At 33.7% G+C, this 15737-nt stretch overlaps 1 protein-coding gene across 1 annotated transcript in view; it reads right to left on the minus strand.

The window, feature by feature from the left end:
* Positions 1-1224: 1224 nt before the first annotated feature.
* CSMD1 (CUB and Sushi multiple domains 1) overlaps positions 1225-15737 on the minus strand; it is a 1059051-nt gene continuing 1044538 nt past the window's right edge. The window contains exons 66-70 of the mRNA XM_058802826.1: positions 13697-13858; positions 12587-12699; positions 11716-11803; positions 5061-5193; positions 1225-2437 (exon numbers count right to left, since the gene is read on the minus strand). Of these exons, the coding sequence (XP_058658809.1) occupies positions 2278-2437; positions 5061-5193; positions 11716-11803; positions 12587-12699; positions 13697-13858 (656 nt within the window). The 3' untranslated portion in view covers positions 1225-2277. The remainder of the gene's footprint in view (positions 2438-5060; positions 5194-11715; positions 11804-12586; positions 12700-13696; positions 13859-15737) is intronic.

Below are 15737 nucleotides of genomic sequence, written 5' to 3' on the forward strand. Positions count from 1 at the left end.
TGGTGGTCATAGTGAGACAGGGCACTGAAGCATACACTGTAATGACAGGACTAGAACTCATCAATAAAAGGTATGTGTTTTGTTTTCAGAATTCCATTTTTTTTTCTGTCATTGCCACTACAGAAAGAGTTTTAATGCAGTAATGTCAATTTTTAACACCTGTCAGAAACTTTACTCAGACAATATCCTCCTTCCTAGCCCACTGTTCCTACAGAAGCTCTTCATTTGCCAAGCAACTGCCTCTCTGCAGGGGAGGATCAGGATAACTTTTACCTGATGACTGTTCTTTCTCAGAAAATGTGAAGGACTCTGAGATGCGACAGCTAAATGAAACTTACTGCACAATAACTTCAGAAAAAAAAAAAAACAAAAAAAGAAAGCAAAAAACTACAAACAAAATTAACAAGGAACTGACTAGAAAGGATTATTTATTAAATTTTCTTCAGAGTTTCTTGCTCATATAAAGAACATAACAGCTGCAGGCCCTAAAATTATTATGTATTATATTGCTGGTATTTTTCATCTAACAGATGTAGTTAAGCTGACCAAGGGTTACCTTTGAAATTTTTGTTGCATTCTGCAACATTAGCTGAAAAACCTGTTACTGGGCTTATATTACCTTTTTTTTTGTGTACAACAGCCAGATCTACACACATATGAAGTTCAGAAAAAACTTTTCAACAGGCTTAGATAGCAATAGGACAATAGGAAATTTTGAAGTTCAGAAAAGTAAAACAAAAAAACAGCATCCAAAAAAACAGCCCTGAATTAGAAGAAAAGCAAAACATCTTTCCTGTATATGAACTCAATGTGTATGACTAAAACCAGATTTTGCTTCATTATTTACTATGATTTCCTAATTTTAAAACTCAGTTTAATTAATCTGCCCAATGGCATTTTTGATTGTTTATTTTCATTCAATAAAACCTCTAATTCTGTGCAAACACTAATGATTACTCAACCTTTATATGTATAAATATCTATGTCAAACTGTGTGAGTAAAAAAGCAGCAAGCGGTGTGTTTAATAAAATTTAAAATAAACAAAGCAAACATAGTTGAATATTTCTCTTTGTTCAAAGTAGAAACTGAATGAGCATTTTTATGGACAATTTGTCCTGTGTTTTTCTATGCTACTGCGATGTGTTTTAGTTCCACGTAACATCAGAAAATGATGTCATATTAAAGGAAAAATGGAAAAAAAATGCAAAGGGGAAGACCGTATTATGAGCACAGGCTCACAGGCTTTATGAGCTATCTAAAATAAATTACTATTCACATTTGTACATGGCAAGCAGCAATAGCTGCTAAGCCCCCTGCTGTTAAATAGTATGATACTGACAGTGGTGATTGATGACCAATTTCAGAAGAAAACAATAGTGGCAATGAAAATTTCTTAGAAATGGGCTCTTGTTCTGGCTGAAAGTCTCCAGTGACTTGTAATCATGTTTACAATTAAGTTTAGTTAAAAATTTACAAAAGAAACATTATCCTCTATAGCACAAGATTTTAACTGGTGCTAAACATGGGGGTCAATTTAATACTCCAAGTAAATTTGTTGTGGAATGTTTTGCTTGGCAAAGAGTGAGTGAATGTCTATATACAATGGACAGCGTGTAGAAACCCTGTATACTTTTACCAGTATCTTACTCAGTCAGCCATTACACCCTAGTGCAAAAAAAAAATTGTGCATTAATATTTTGCGATATTAACGGCAGATTGGGGAATAGGCAAAACTGCCCTATGAATAAAATATACTTTAAGTATTTCTAATTTTAGCAAGATTTCAATGGTAAAGCATTTGCAAGTGTATGCAACCTCAAGGAAGGCTGTCTCCTTCTTCAAGAGAGCTTTATTTCTTCAGAATATTCCCGGGGATAATCTGTGGTGCTATCATTTGTCACAGTACTGAAAGGATTTATCCAAGTGCCCAGAAGAACACATTGAAAGGCATTCAGCCGCATACAAATATGAGAGTCTGAGGCATTAAATATGACAAATTGGCATGACTTGGCAGTCTTCCTTAAAGTGTGCCTTGGTTTGAAGCAGATGCAGCCAGGCATTTTGATCCAACTTTAAGATGAAAAAATATTCTTTGTCCGATCCCCCGAAGACTGACACGTTTTTACCAGAAAATTTAGCTGCATGTAGGCTGACAGAAGATGTTAAAGATTACAGCAGCAAAGCCAAGAGAAGGGAAACTGGTATATGGCACCAAAGGAATTACTGCTTGTCCATCAGAGGTATGGCTATGAATCAGTCATATTGGGCACTGAAGGCTATACCACTGTACAAACTGTGTTCAGAGTCGTATCAAACCTCACAGCCTTTGCCTCTGTGGGTTTTAAGTTTGTGTCATACATGGGATTTTCAAATGAAGCTTGTCCATTACTGTTTTCATGTCCAGCATATCCATTGTACTGTACTTTTGGTCTTGTTCTGGGAAAGAAAGACAGGAAATTATTATCAGCAATAAGACATTCTAATATTTCCACTCTGTCTACATACAACAGCAAGCATCCACAATATCTTGCACTGCTAGTGGTAGTAGCCTCCAGGTAAGTGTCTGCAATTCCATTTATTCCAGGTAGATCTCCCACAGTATGTCTTTCTACCTCTGTACCAACAATAAACACTGCTAAATACCTCATCCAAACACCTGTAATCAGATTGATCAAATCCTGACTGATATTCCCATAAATGTTGACAATTCAGCATCAAATGATACTGAAACTAACCAATCTTTTCTTTTTGATAGTGTTTTCTTACCATGAAAGATTTATCAAAGTTTCAAGAACATTCACATTTTTATGCAAAGCTCTGTTAGAACAAATTAAGACAATAATTAAATAAAAATAAACCAGAACTGTGCGGTTTTTATTATATATTTAGAAAGTGATATCCTATGATATTATGTACTAATATTTTAAACTTAAATCTCTTAGTATCTAGAAGTATCTAAAGAAATATAATAAGTTCAGTATATTGTTTTATACAAGTAATTGTAATAAGGCAAGAAAGGAGATAAAAGACTGCAAAATATGCTTAATAAAACAATTTATAATCTTATTATATAATTTCGGAAAAGGGTTCTGGAAGTCAAGTTCTTCTTATAAAATTATTCTGTTTTGGGTAGCAGATGGGGGAAAGCTGTCACTGAAAGTTATCACTAGTGGAAATTGACAACATGGAAATAATTTTGTTACTAATAAATATTTTTTATGCCTATTTTAATTTTATAACTTCTAAACAATCTTAGAAACTAACTAGGACATTTCCTAACTAAAATTAATTAAATATATTTTAATTTTGCTCAGAAAAATTGGGATGCAGTCTTCATTCCTGAAGTAATCCCTGTCAGCCAGATAACAGCTATAACTGTGTAAAAAAGATTTAACAACCTTGGTTCTAATTAGATGATGTTTGTGTGAGATAGCACAGCAGAAACATCCATAAAATTGTATCCTAAGACCTTCAAATTCTCTGTTAAAGAAATCCCCTAGGGACATAACTACCATTGCATCATTTTGAAAGTTTCATGTTGTTACTCTGATCATTAATGTAATTGCAAGAAAGACCCTTCAAAACTTATAGATTCTGTTCTTTTTCCATTGGAACATCCTTTCTTTTGAAAAGAATAAAGTTTGACCTAAAATTAATTTACCTCACTAATCAACTTGTTAGTTTTTTGATGGCAATATGACACTTATATCGCCTCTAAAACCTGCAGTTCAGTGTAAGCAATTCACTGAATATAGAAGAAAGGGAAAAATATTATTTGAAATATTAAGTTATGAGAAACATCTCCTATCTCAAATATAATTCAAATGCTGACAGAACTGCAGTGCTGCACCAGCCATACCATTAACAGAAGGATTATAGCTGCTTGTCTAAAGAATGAGTTTTATCTCTATTAAATACATACATATCTCTATTAAATACATACATATCTCTACTGCTCCTGCAGGGCATTAAAAATTTCACTGGATAAACTACAAAATGTACCCCTGTGTCACAAAATTAATTTTTTATGAGTTTGCCTCCTCTTTCTAAGCAATATTCCCTTTTCATTCTATTTCTTCTCCAGGTCCAAATGCCTGGGCTTTCATGATGCTCTTAAAGCTCCCCCCACCACTGCAGAACAGGAGCTGTCTGAAAATGTAGGCCTGTAGGCATCAGAAAAGCATCTTACAATATCAAGTTTGAAGACATAGTTGACAGCTCTTCCTGAGCAGTTTTTGTCAACAAAAGGCTATACCACATTTCAGGACATGCATCATTTTTAACTGCAGTCCCCAAGTTCAAGCCCCACGGCAATTTGTTTTTCCCAAACCATCTAATGCTGAGGAGGGCAGACAGTCTCCTGCATCGTAGGGCACTGGTAGACCTCAGATTGTCTGTGTGATTTCTTGCAATCACAAAATACTCTTGGTGTCATGATTATAGTACAAAAGTTTAAAAAGCATGTTCCTGTTATATACTATTTTGCAAATAGTTCTCAGAATGAACAAATTTTCAGAGGATACATAGATATCAGCCTTCAAACCAGAATTCAGACAACATTGTTGGATTTATTCTATTATCTAGGGCCATAGAAAAAATTCATATGACCTGAAGTGGTGCCAATTCTTATAGTAATCATTAGCTGACTCAGCACATACTATAAGTAGTTGCATTATGGGCTGTTCCCTCATGGGATTTATGGATTTTTCAGCTTGTATAATTAGTACTAATAAGCTTTTTGAAAGAAGCAACATACACTCAATTTAATAAGGCATTAAAATGAAAACATAGAACATGTGACCTCAGATTTCAATCTGATTCAGCCTAACGAACCAAGAAGGTTGAAAGGTTTTTGCTCCTTAATAGAGCAACTCATTTTTCAAAATGTGCACCATTAAGAACTGCCCTACACTGAACTCCTTCATGGGAATACCTAGAAATATTTGTCTTTCTAGAGCAAAGATGTTCCTAAAAGCTTTTAGCACTGTGTTCTCTAGTTACCTATCAAAATCAAACCTAAAAACTTATTAAATTATTGAATATATAATATTTACAATACCTGTGTTTGTAGAGGTAAAATGCAAACCCTGATAATATTAGAGCAAAGAATGGTACCAGGATGGCAGCTGCAACTGAACTGCTGTTTGTACCATAATAGTGATTTGAAAGGTCTGTGTCTGCACTTAAAGGACCTGAAATGAAACAAAATGGGCAGAAATAAAATTTCCACATTATCTATGAGGAGAAAAAAAATCCCCATCTTATCTAGCTTATGATATCCTTTTTATTCAAGAGTTAAAGAAGATGATGTCTTGATCAAATAATTATATTTAAAAACTTGAAATAAATAGCATGCAGAATCATAGTATAAATAATGTTAATACCACTTCATGATATATCAATAACTATCAAAATTATTTGAAAATAGTATTCAGCAAGTAAAATAATTATGATTATTGACATAATAATCTGATGATGACTCAATTTAATAAAGTTAAGCCATATAACTTCTAAAAAACAAATTAATTCTGCAAAAGTACTGTATGCCAGCAGTCTTAATATTCATCTTGGAAACAACAAGCAATGCAAGACCACAACAAACAAGAGCAAGGAAGGAAAAATGGAGGTGACTGCAATAAAACAGTGGCTCTGCTCTGCTCAGGAGCCCTCCCAAGCCTGCACCTGTGTCCACGTCCCTCCAGCAGCTGTGGATAGAACAGTGCAGAGAATGCAAATGCAGTGGCCTGTGGCATGGCCTCGCTGGGCTCCTGTTGTGGACAGGCAGATAACCTGGACTGTAAAGCATTTTGCAGAACATATTTTTTCATCAGTGTAAAGAGACACATCGCTAAGTTGCTTAAATAGTCAACCACCTTGGTAATTCAAAATGTGAAGGATGAAAGACAATTTAATGATGAAAAATACAGAAAATTTTATAGGAATAAAAGGTTTTTTGCGATCCAACTTCATGTTGCCAGTTTGAACTCACAGCTCTTCAGAAAGCAATATAGGTCCCATTCAAGAAAGGAAGACTAGGATAGAGGAAATGCGCAGAGAGGATCACGCTTGGACAAGTATCTGTGCTTGATATTCTGGGGTATTATTGCTATTAAGAGTGGAGAAGAACAGGGGACACTACTGTTTACCTCTCAGAAATGCTCCAAACCACCAGTACAGGGTGTTTCAAACACCACAACTCCTTGACAGCCGCAGCATCAATCAGTCTTTTTAGGACTCTAGTGCAAACCAGTTATACAGTAGAGACATGGACACTATGCTAATTTCACCAGTCTACTAAAACATCCAAGTTCAAAAACTGAGAAAACAAAAAACCAGAGAGAAAAGTAATAACCAGGAAGTGTTCAAGGTCAGACTGGATGGGGCACTGGCAACCTTATCTAGTGAGTAATACCCCTGGCCACAGTAGGTGGTTTGGAACTAAATTATCTCTAAGGTCTCTTTCAACCCAAATAATTTAACAATTCTATGATTTCTTGCAGTTCAAGCTCAATGGAAAAGACAAATAAGTTTTTTTTCCTGTGAGACATCTTCAAACCTTAGATGTTTCAAGTGTCAATATTAAACTAGCTTTGGCACATTTAATTTAAAAAAATGTACTAAATTTTAAGAAGTAACTAAGTGGCCTTTAAAATGAAGCCAACTTCCCTAGGAATTTCAGTATTACTACATTTGATCACTTAAAATATGACAAAATATTGCACTAAAATATTTTTCACTGTCCTAATTTTCTGTCATGTTTTAGACTTCTCTACACATTTCTCTGCAGAACTGGTGGAGGAAAACCTTTTCTAGTTAACAAACCTATTATTGTGGTAGATAGGATCATGTTATGAACTTCATCATACTGCTCTTAACATTGAACTGTTTCAGAACACAACCATTTTATAAAAATCTTGGGATTTGGTAATCCAGTACTTGTCCCAAAACTCAAGCTGTGGAAATATATTTGGCATAAATTTATGTATTTGTTCTGCATGGTACATGTACTGGGCATCCTCTAACTTGTCTAAATTGAAAACAGACAAACTACAGTTGGCCAAACAGTTAATAGAAGTTTTGAAGTACTGATTTAAATATTTTTTATTGGTTAGAAGAAGTGACAGACTCTAAAAAAAAACCCAACGAAACATACACATTCAGTTATCACTTTCTTCATCCTATACCACCACAATCTCCAGTTGTTTTTTCAATTATTTGGAGTAATTAATAAAAAATAAGGAAATTGTTAAACTCATTGAAGTCAAATTACACCAAAAAAAATCTGGAATTAATATTCAAATTCTTATACAAATTTCAAATAGAAATATGTGTGATCAATGAAGTCTTAAATTCTATCTCAAAGCTATCATCATGCCACATATGATAGATATATAGATATATTTTAATGTAGAAGCAACAGAAAAACTATAAAATTTATAAAAAAACAATTTTCAGTGTGACCTTTTTGGTTTATTTAGTTAATTTTAAAAAGTATTGTGTAGCTCAAGATTTAAAATCAGGCACAAATTTACACATAAAGAGTTTCTTTTAAGTTATCTATGTTGGATATCTGATTCACATTTAATACTTTACACAAGACTTCTAGTGGAGGTAATCACATATTCTGTATCTCGACAATTTTTGAAGTACCACACTTAAGGTAACAAACTAGACATTTTTGACTGAAGTTTACAAGCTTTAATTGGAGAGTTTCAACCTTGAGTTGACCACGTTCAGATTCTGCATTGCATGTGCTTTTCATTAGGAAGAAAACCTTCACTGCAGTTTTGCATAATTTGAATTTCAGTCATGTATGAGACTCAGTATAATTTCAACATGGTCTAGTCTACTCATCATAATAATTTTCAGATCTGTTTGTGATTAAACATATCCTGATGTGAACTTTCTCATTCTCCTGACAGCATTATTACTGCCCAAACTAAGGTAGTAGTTGCTACCACATCTAAAAATAGAAAAGGGGAAATACTTAAATATACATACAAAATGTTTGCAAAAGATAATTTTATTTACTTTTCATTAAAACAGCCATATCTTGTCACTGGGAAATGTGTTATTTAAAAGAGGGAAGATCAGTAAGATTGTAAATGTTTTTGGGATTATTTAACAATTCATGTAATAACTGGGCTTTAGCCTCCTAAAACAGCAGCAGTCAGCTGAATTCAAATTTTAATAACACCCAGTGCATTCATTAATGTACAAGCTGTGTATTTTTATTCTTGAGGTGATTGAAAAGTGTTTCATTTATACCTAATAGAAAATAATACTTTTTAAAAGAAAATACAGTGCAACCTGATCTCATGGTGGCAATCCTGCCCTTCTGACCAAAGCCATTCCATGATTCTCTGATTAAAAAACATTTTCTTATCATTATGTGGATCTATCATATGCACTTCTCCTATGGCTCCTAGCTCGGGGTTTCAGTTGACTGGCATCTGTACAGCATGGCTCAGTCTTACTAAGAGAAATGCTGTTCAAATCAGAGAAAATGTGACAGCAAAAGCCATGCAAGATTAAGAAAAGTACAATGACATGCCTAAAAGCAATTTCTGAGACAAGGATGGTTAGCAGGTCAAGGATTTAAGAGAAAAAAGTACCAACACAGAAAGAAAATCAGCAGCTTCCAAGGAACAACATGGGCTGGAGCTTCTTCACCTGATTGAACCTGCTGGACAGCAAGGACTCTGGATAGGTGCCTCACTGGGTGTAGATGTGTTAAATAACAGTTCCATAGCTCATTACTCCAGATATCTGTTTGTGCTTTAGCTAATGTGGAGCTCTCTCTGGAGCTCTCAGGGTACTCTTTCAGTACCCTGTTTAGATGTAGAGTTTTCTTGTGAATGATGATGTTCTGTGAAATTAACTGGAGAGGAAGGACGACTTATAGAATGAAATTTAAAATTCACATCTCATGATATTCAACACTTTTAAGAGTTGATTAATTTTCCAGTAATGGATGTGTATTCCACAGCCATTGATCTAATATAACACAGATGCAAACTAATTATGCATATTTCGGTTTTTGTTAATAGTTATATCAATCTAGACAAGTCAAAAAGTACTTAGAGGAAAGAAAAAAGGTGGGTCATTTTATTTCTCCAGAGAAAATAAATATAGGAAAATAATAATTTTGTGTAGAAGGTTTCTCTTTTCACAAAGCCACCTTTTTACACAATTTTAGAAGAAGTGTCCAGATTGAAATGAACAGATTTTAGAATAAACATCTTCTATAAATTTAGTGTTGAAGCATAGGCACTCAGCAATTGCTGAAACTCAACTTAGCCACAGACTTGCATCCTTTAAAAAATCAAGTTGCTATAACCTAACAGCAACTTTAACAACAAAAAGCCCTCAGAAATTAGATTACTGGACAAAAGAGGTTAAATAATTTAGTGTCACAACTTGGGCCTTTTAAGAAGACTCAGGTACAGTTCTAGTTCTCTAAACAGACTTATATCAGATCTCTTTGTACTTCACATTGTTTTCCCAGGCTACAACCAAAATTGCTTCTGAGAGAGGATAAAAAGTACTAAAAAAGAAAATTTCTTTCTGTTTTCATGTCACTAAGTTCGAAGAATGAGCATACTCAGTTGTTTGATTGCTGTATGAGTCATTCATTTAATAGCTGGACATGATTTTCCTTGCAGGTCCCCTCCAACTCAGAATATTCTGTGATTCTGTGATACCCACTGAGACCAGTCTTTTTCTAGCATTGTGTTATAGAAAATTATTAATAAAATACCTTGGTCTTTCCCATTTGACCAAGTAGTTCTCCATAAATGCTGCCTTTGAAATATGCTTGCAGATGGAGAATTTCACACTGCTTGATGTATGCACCAGTTTATGTGTACTTTTGGCTTACTGCAAAGGCAGTAAATAATTAAACTTAAAAATCAGAAATATGTTAAGTCTTCAGACAGAGGATATACGAGGTCATCATTTCAGCAAAATATTAATGAACAGAATAGATTTAAAAACAAAAGCAAATTGCACTTGAATATAAGAGGGTATTGACAAATACGACGTGTATTGGATGGAAATTTGCTGTTTCCTTTTAGCTCTTAATTATTCAATAAAGAATAAGCAATTTATAGAAAATCAGTGCCTATTTAGCAATCTTGTAAAAGAGATGGTGTCTGCCTTTGCAGCAAGCTCTCTACCAGGATGTCAAAGCTGAAGATGAGAGATCCTCAGTCCAGGAATGCAGGATTAACTTGGATTAACTCCAGCTCCTTACTAGCCTTATACAAACTGATCTCTTATATCACAGCTCTAAAGGGTGATATCAGCAATATTGTCCACTACTGTAGAATATATCCACCAGAGAATTCTCTAACTGTTTAACTTTGTGCTTATTCTTCAATTACCACTATGAGTTATTAATTTCACATAGAATCAAGCTTTTATTTTAGGTAGTTGGCAAACTATGGATATATTTTTTATCTTGCTTAAAATAATAGCAAATACAAATATACATTTCCCCCAAACAGAAACAACAAACCACATTCTTACTGTTTCAAGATAACAAAGGCTGCTCAACAGAAACGTGTTTGAACAAATGTCGATGCTCTGCTTTTACAGTATGATAGCTAAAATCAGAAAGTAAAAGCACCTTAGATATACCGTAGTAAAGATTACATGAAAGTACAGGCAGCCACATAATCTGTCCTACACAAGAGTTTATTCTGAAGCTTGAATTTGTATTCGGCTTCAATAATTGGCAGTTCTTAGGCTGGGACTCTGAAGAGATGGGTTTCTGCCCCTAGTCACTAAACATACTTAACAATTTAAGAGATGGCCAAGATGAGCAAATCCACAGCATAACTGCTATTACAGTACTTAAGAGAGCAAACAAGTACAAAAGCGATTCAAGGGAATTCTAAAGAGCACTGGGTACAGCAGCAGTGAAGCTGATGGAACCAAGGCAATTTATAAAAAGTACATACAGTCTGTCATAGAGATATCAGCTAGGCTGTCTCCTCTTCCTAAACCAGTACTTTTCTGTGTATATACTGTGCTTTGACCACTTTGTTGTAGTTCCAGGATCAGGAAATGCAGATGCCTACACTCAGTATTTGCCAAAAATGTTTTATGAGTGAATATTTTATAAGTAAATACTTTAGTTTTTATGATAAAACTATTTTATGAGCAAAATAACTAGTCTTATACCAGCTGCTAGAGCACTTGAGCCCATAGCTGTAATACATACCTCAGACACTTAATATTTTTGACAGTAAAGTAAAATTCTGTCCAAATACACATACATTCTGAAAACATTCACCAGCAACAGGGACTCTCCAAATGACACTGTTAAAATTAGGGTTGATTCTGTCCTTTTAATTTCTTATATGATTCTGACTACAATTTATACATTTAAGCAGGAAATGTGTTTGCATTGCATAATATCCCTGGTACTTTCAAAAACAAATGCAAGTGATTGAAATGGCATTCTCTTTAAAAGCATCCTGTACTTTTTAGGTTGCTACACTTGAAAACCTGTGATAGTAACGTGTTAAGAAGAGTTAAATGAGGATTTGAACTGTATATTTTAAATATGCATATATGGTTATGTTTTGTAATAGGAGTAGTGTAAAATAAACATGCCTAGTTCATCTAAATAGCTGAGTAATTCTTTGAATTCATTCTTGCAAGACCCCAAAAGATGATACATATTTAAGATCTATGAAAGCATGTACCTTGTCTTTGGAGCATAAATTTTCCAAAGTCTTTTCCATGTATATCACCTTGATAAGTGAAAACTCCTCTTTCAAGCCCTGAGGATACCTAGAATATGTTGAAACAGAAAAAAGGATTTCTGAAATTAATAAATAACATTCAGCCTGTTTTTTGTGACTCAGACTAGATAATATGGAGCACAGATTTTCACACTTAGCCTTTAAAATAGTAGTGACTTTTCTATGCTGATACAATATTTATCATGTCAAATGTTTTATTTTATTTATTTGCAATGGTATTAAAAATAACACCTGGAATATTTTAGAAATACCTATAAAATTTAATTTACAGGTATTTTAAAAATACCTATATATACCTGTATATAGCTGGGTTTTAAAATTTTTGAAATGCCATATCATAATTGAATTGGTACGCAGATATAGAAGCCTGCTGAATTGTCAGATTTAAAACTTTTTTTCCATAGAAAGTATCATGAGGCAGAAAGAAGAAATGTAAAGTGTAAAACGCTGTTTTCCTTCAAGATTAGGTGTACTTTTATTACAGTGAGCTATTTACAAAACCAATAAAGAACAATATTACTAAGGGTAAAATTACACTCCCATCTAAGGAAACAAGGCAAAACCATGGCAAAATATGCCGATTCACTCCACTTTCCCTTTTATATACTAAAAATTCTAATCAGAGTACAGTAGATAGAAGCTTGTATACATATTTCTGAAAGAGAATGGTAATCCAATCTCTACACTGAGATCCAGAGTGCTGGATTACATATTCATAAGACAAAAAAATGGATATATTTACATAGATAATCATAAATTACTTCAGAATTTAATCTCAGTCATCTTTATCCATGGCAACCTGGGTACTTACATAACCATCTAGTGCCCAGTTGTCGTTTTCATACTTGCTTACAAAAATGTCACTTGGTCCTTTAATTTGAAAAGCTTTCAAGAGTAGATGGGCTTCTTCCTTCTTGTAAACACCTATTAAAATAAAGGAGGCAAGACATACCTTTTAAACAAATCTTCAACCAGTTTGTTCAAATACCCCCTAAAATCTAATTATGTCCCTTTTGAACTAAAAGAGTTTGTAGAAAACATTCTGTAATAAAAGAATTTCGTAACATGAAAAACCTCAAGATTTAAGGCTGGATCTTATTTAACTGGTCTTTTGCCTCACCATACTTGATAAGAATATGCAAAGATAGATCTCTATCATTTAATTTTATACAGAATAGGGCAGTTGTGTTTTTACACTGTATTTCAGAAATTCAGATAGAACTACTTTCCTGGAATTTCCTTGATCTGGGAAAAAATGGATTTTACTGACATCACTACAGTATATTGCTACAGTAGGTATCAGTATTGCATTAAAAAAAATTCCTCTTTGGCAACCATCTACTGCAGTTCTCTCTGAACTCTTGACCTTAAAATATAGTGATAGCTGATAATGTTCTTTTCAATAGAACTGTGGTGAAAGGCTAATTCTAAACTACAGTTACATTAGCAAAAAGGAAAGCATGATGTTGATTATAAGGTATGCATAATTTATGATGTTATTTAATTATCTATGCCTAGATTATGCTATGCCATTATTAATTCCACACTGTTTTAAGGTAGATATTAATCAATATTGATTAATTGAGCTTTCCAGTTTTGCAATTCTTAATATGCCTACATACATTTTGTCTGCTACTTCAGTATTTCCTGTGAGTTCAACACACCAATGCTATCCAACAGTCTGAGATTAATGAACCCTTTCTCAATATCTATTTGAAATATAATGGCTTAAATAGATGGATGATCGCACATGAAGTGACAGAAGCTATTTCATTAAAGCGTTTCCTTTTGCAAAAGAAAATTATTTTTAGCAAAAATATAAAGTCTTTGTTTCATTTTCCATTTGAATGAAAATGCATCAAAACTGAACAGATTTAAAAAAAAATATAAGAACTTCTTTAATACCAAATTCTGAACCTACCTGATAGTTTGAGCTGTATGTTGGACGCCTCAATGAATGTGGCATTCACTTTGCTGCTTGTAGTATTGAACCAATCAACAGTGAGAGTAGCAGGCTGTCTTTTTCCTGAATATTCATAAAACCCTTTCCATAGCGAATTTATAAAAAACACATCTGAAGGAACTAAAAAGAAGTGGGGGGGGAAGAAACACAGAAGTAAACTACAGTGAAATAACAATCTTTCTAGCCATACTTATGCTCATAATTTTTTTAGAAATCTATACACTGTTCTAAGGAGGTATTATAGCAAAAATTTGAGCAACAATACAGACAATATATCTAATAACGTCTCCACACAATTGCCTGTAATATACTACACCTGCCCATCATGATACATGTTCTCAAATAACCTCACACTTTATAGCTTGTGTGATTCAGTAAAAGTCCTCAAGACTATGAAAAACAACAGACTCCTCCCCTAAAGCCCTGTACCTTTAAGGTATGAGGAAAAAAAAGAAAAGGTATTCTGAAACCAGAGATTCCTGCATTTTGAACTATCTGAGGTAAAAATCCTAAAATATGAAGCATGAATTATTGGAGGCATATGCATTTGGATTATTTATTTTATGTGATTGGTATCTTTCCTCTCTACAGAAAAAAATTATTTAGGTATTAGATGTGATATTTTAAATTGTTTAACTAACCACATCATATCGTGACAAAATGACAGCCCTAGCAAGTATTAAAATTCACCCTTACTATCCATGACCACTACAAATGATACTTTCTAAATAACTAAAGACTGACATTAGAAGTGTTTCAACACTCTTCTCATTAAAATATTAAATTATATAATTGTTTGGGGGTTTTTTTTTTGCACTTTGTCAAACTCTGAGCACATATAAGCAGCTGTCTTTATTGAAGGAAATTCATCAGTGCAGGTATTCTCTGTATCCATTTTTAAAAATTCCATAGCTATTTCCTCCTCTACCTAATCACTTATTGCAAAAATGAATAAAAAAAGAAACCCAGGGCAATAATACTTGACATGCAAGACATCTGAAAATCAGAGAGCTGATTAGCTGTTGAGTAAAGGATAAATAACTTCTTCCATATCTTTTGCCTTAAAGTCGTGCAAAAGTCACAAGCAGATGTTCAAGCTCAGTGTGGAATGATTTGAAAACATCATTAGCATGTTATTGGTTCTGTCACTGGATTCTAAATGAGCAGAGACTTATTAAATGGCTTTGAGCATAATGGCTTTGAATAACTGGAAGTGATCCATTTCCTAAGTAAAAGTCAGGGGGGCATTACACAAAGTTACCTCAACTTACTACCAAAAATCTGTAGCATTACATTTCAATTGCTATGTCACAGTCTTTAGAATTTGTATAATTTCTGCAAATACATGGATTCTGTAAAGGGTCTTTCAGACTCTTCTCCTGTGGAGAGTTTGGTTCAAGCATGGCTTAAAGAAAAAGGCCATGAAGGCATACAGTTGAGAGAAAAGTAAAAGGTAGTTGTAAAGCAGTTCCCAAGCTTGATTCTATAAACAATTAGGCTCTCTCAAGCATCACTTTATAAACAATAAGGTTCTCAGACAGTCTTCCCATAACAAGTTAAACACTCTGTCCCTGGGCTCTCTGGGAAAAGATAGCTCCCTGGGAACAGATATGGAAGTTTTGGGAACCTTTCATATCACAGTGGGAACGCTAGTTCTATTATTAATAAACAATCATAGGTATTGTAAAACAAAAGGAGTGGTTAGAGTTTTCTCTGTTAACCTATCATGAGCTTGGATTTTGCAATATGCATGAAGTTAATTAACACTGTTATATAAAGTGGCTGATCGATCAATGAATTGGAGTTCGATGCATCAACCGGATGGTCGTCTCCCTTCACTTCAATATTCTCCCTACTCATTTCTTCTAAATTAGTGACATAGTAAAATTTGAAACTTGGTATTCTAAAAAGAAATATTAAAATTATTTTTATTTGTCTATATTTTTAACCAAAGTTGTGTGTCTGAAATATTCTAATGAAGGGGAACATCTACTATTAG

Source organism: Ammospiza caudacuta, chromosome 3 (genome assembly GCF_027887145.1).
Source record: "Ammospiza caudacuta isolate bAmmCau1 chromosome 3, bAmmCau1.pri, whole genome shotgun sequence".
Lineage (NCBI taxonomy): Eukaryota > Metazoa > Chordata > Aves > Passeriformes > Passerellidae > Ammospiza > Ammospiza caudacuta.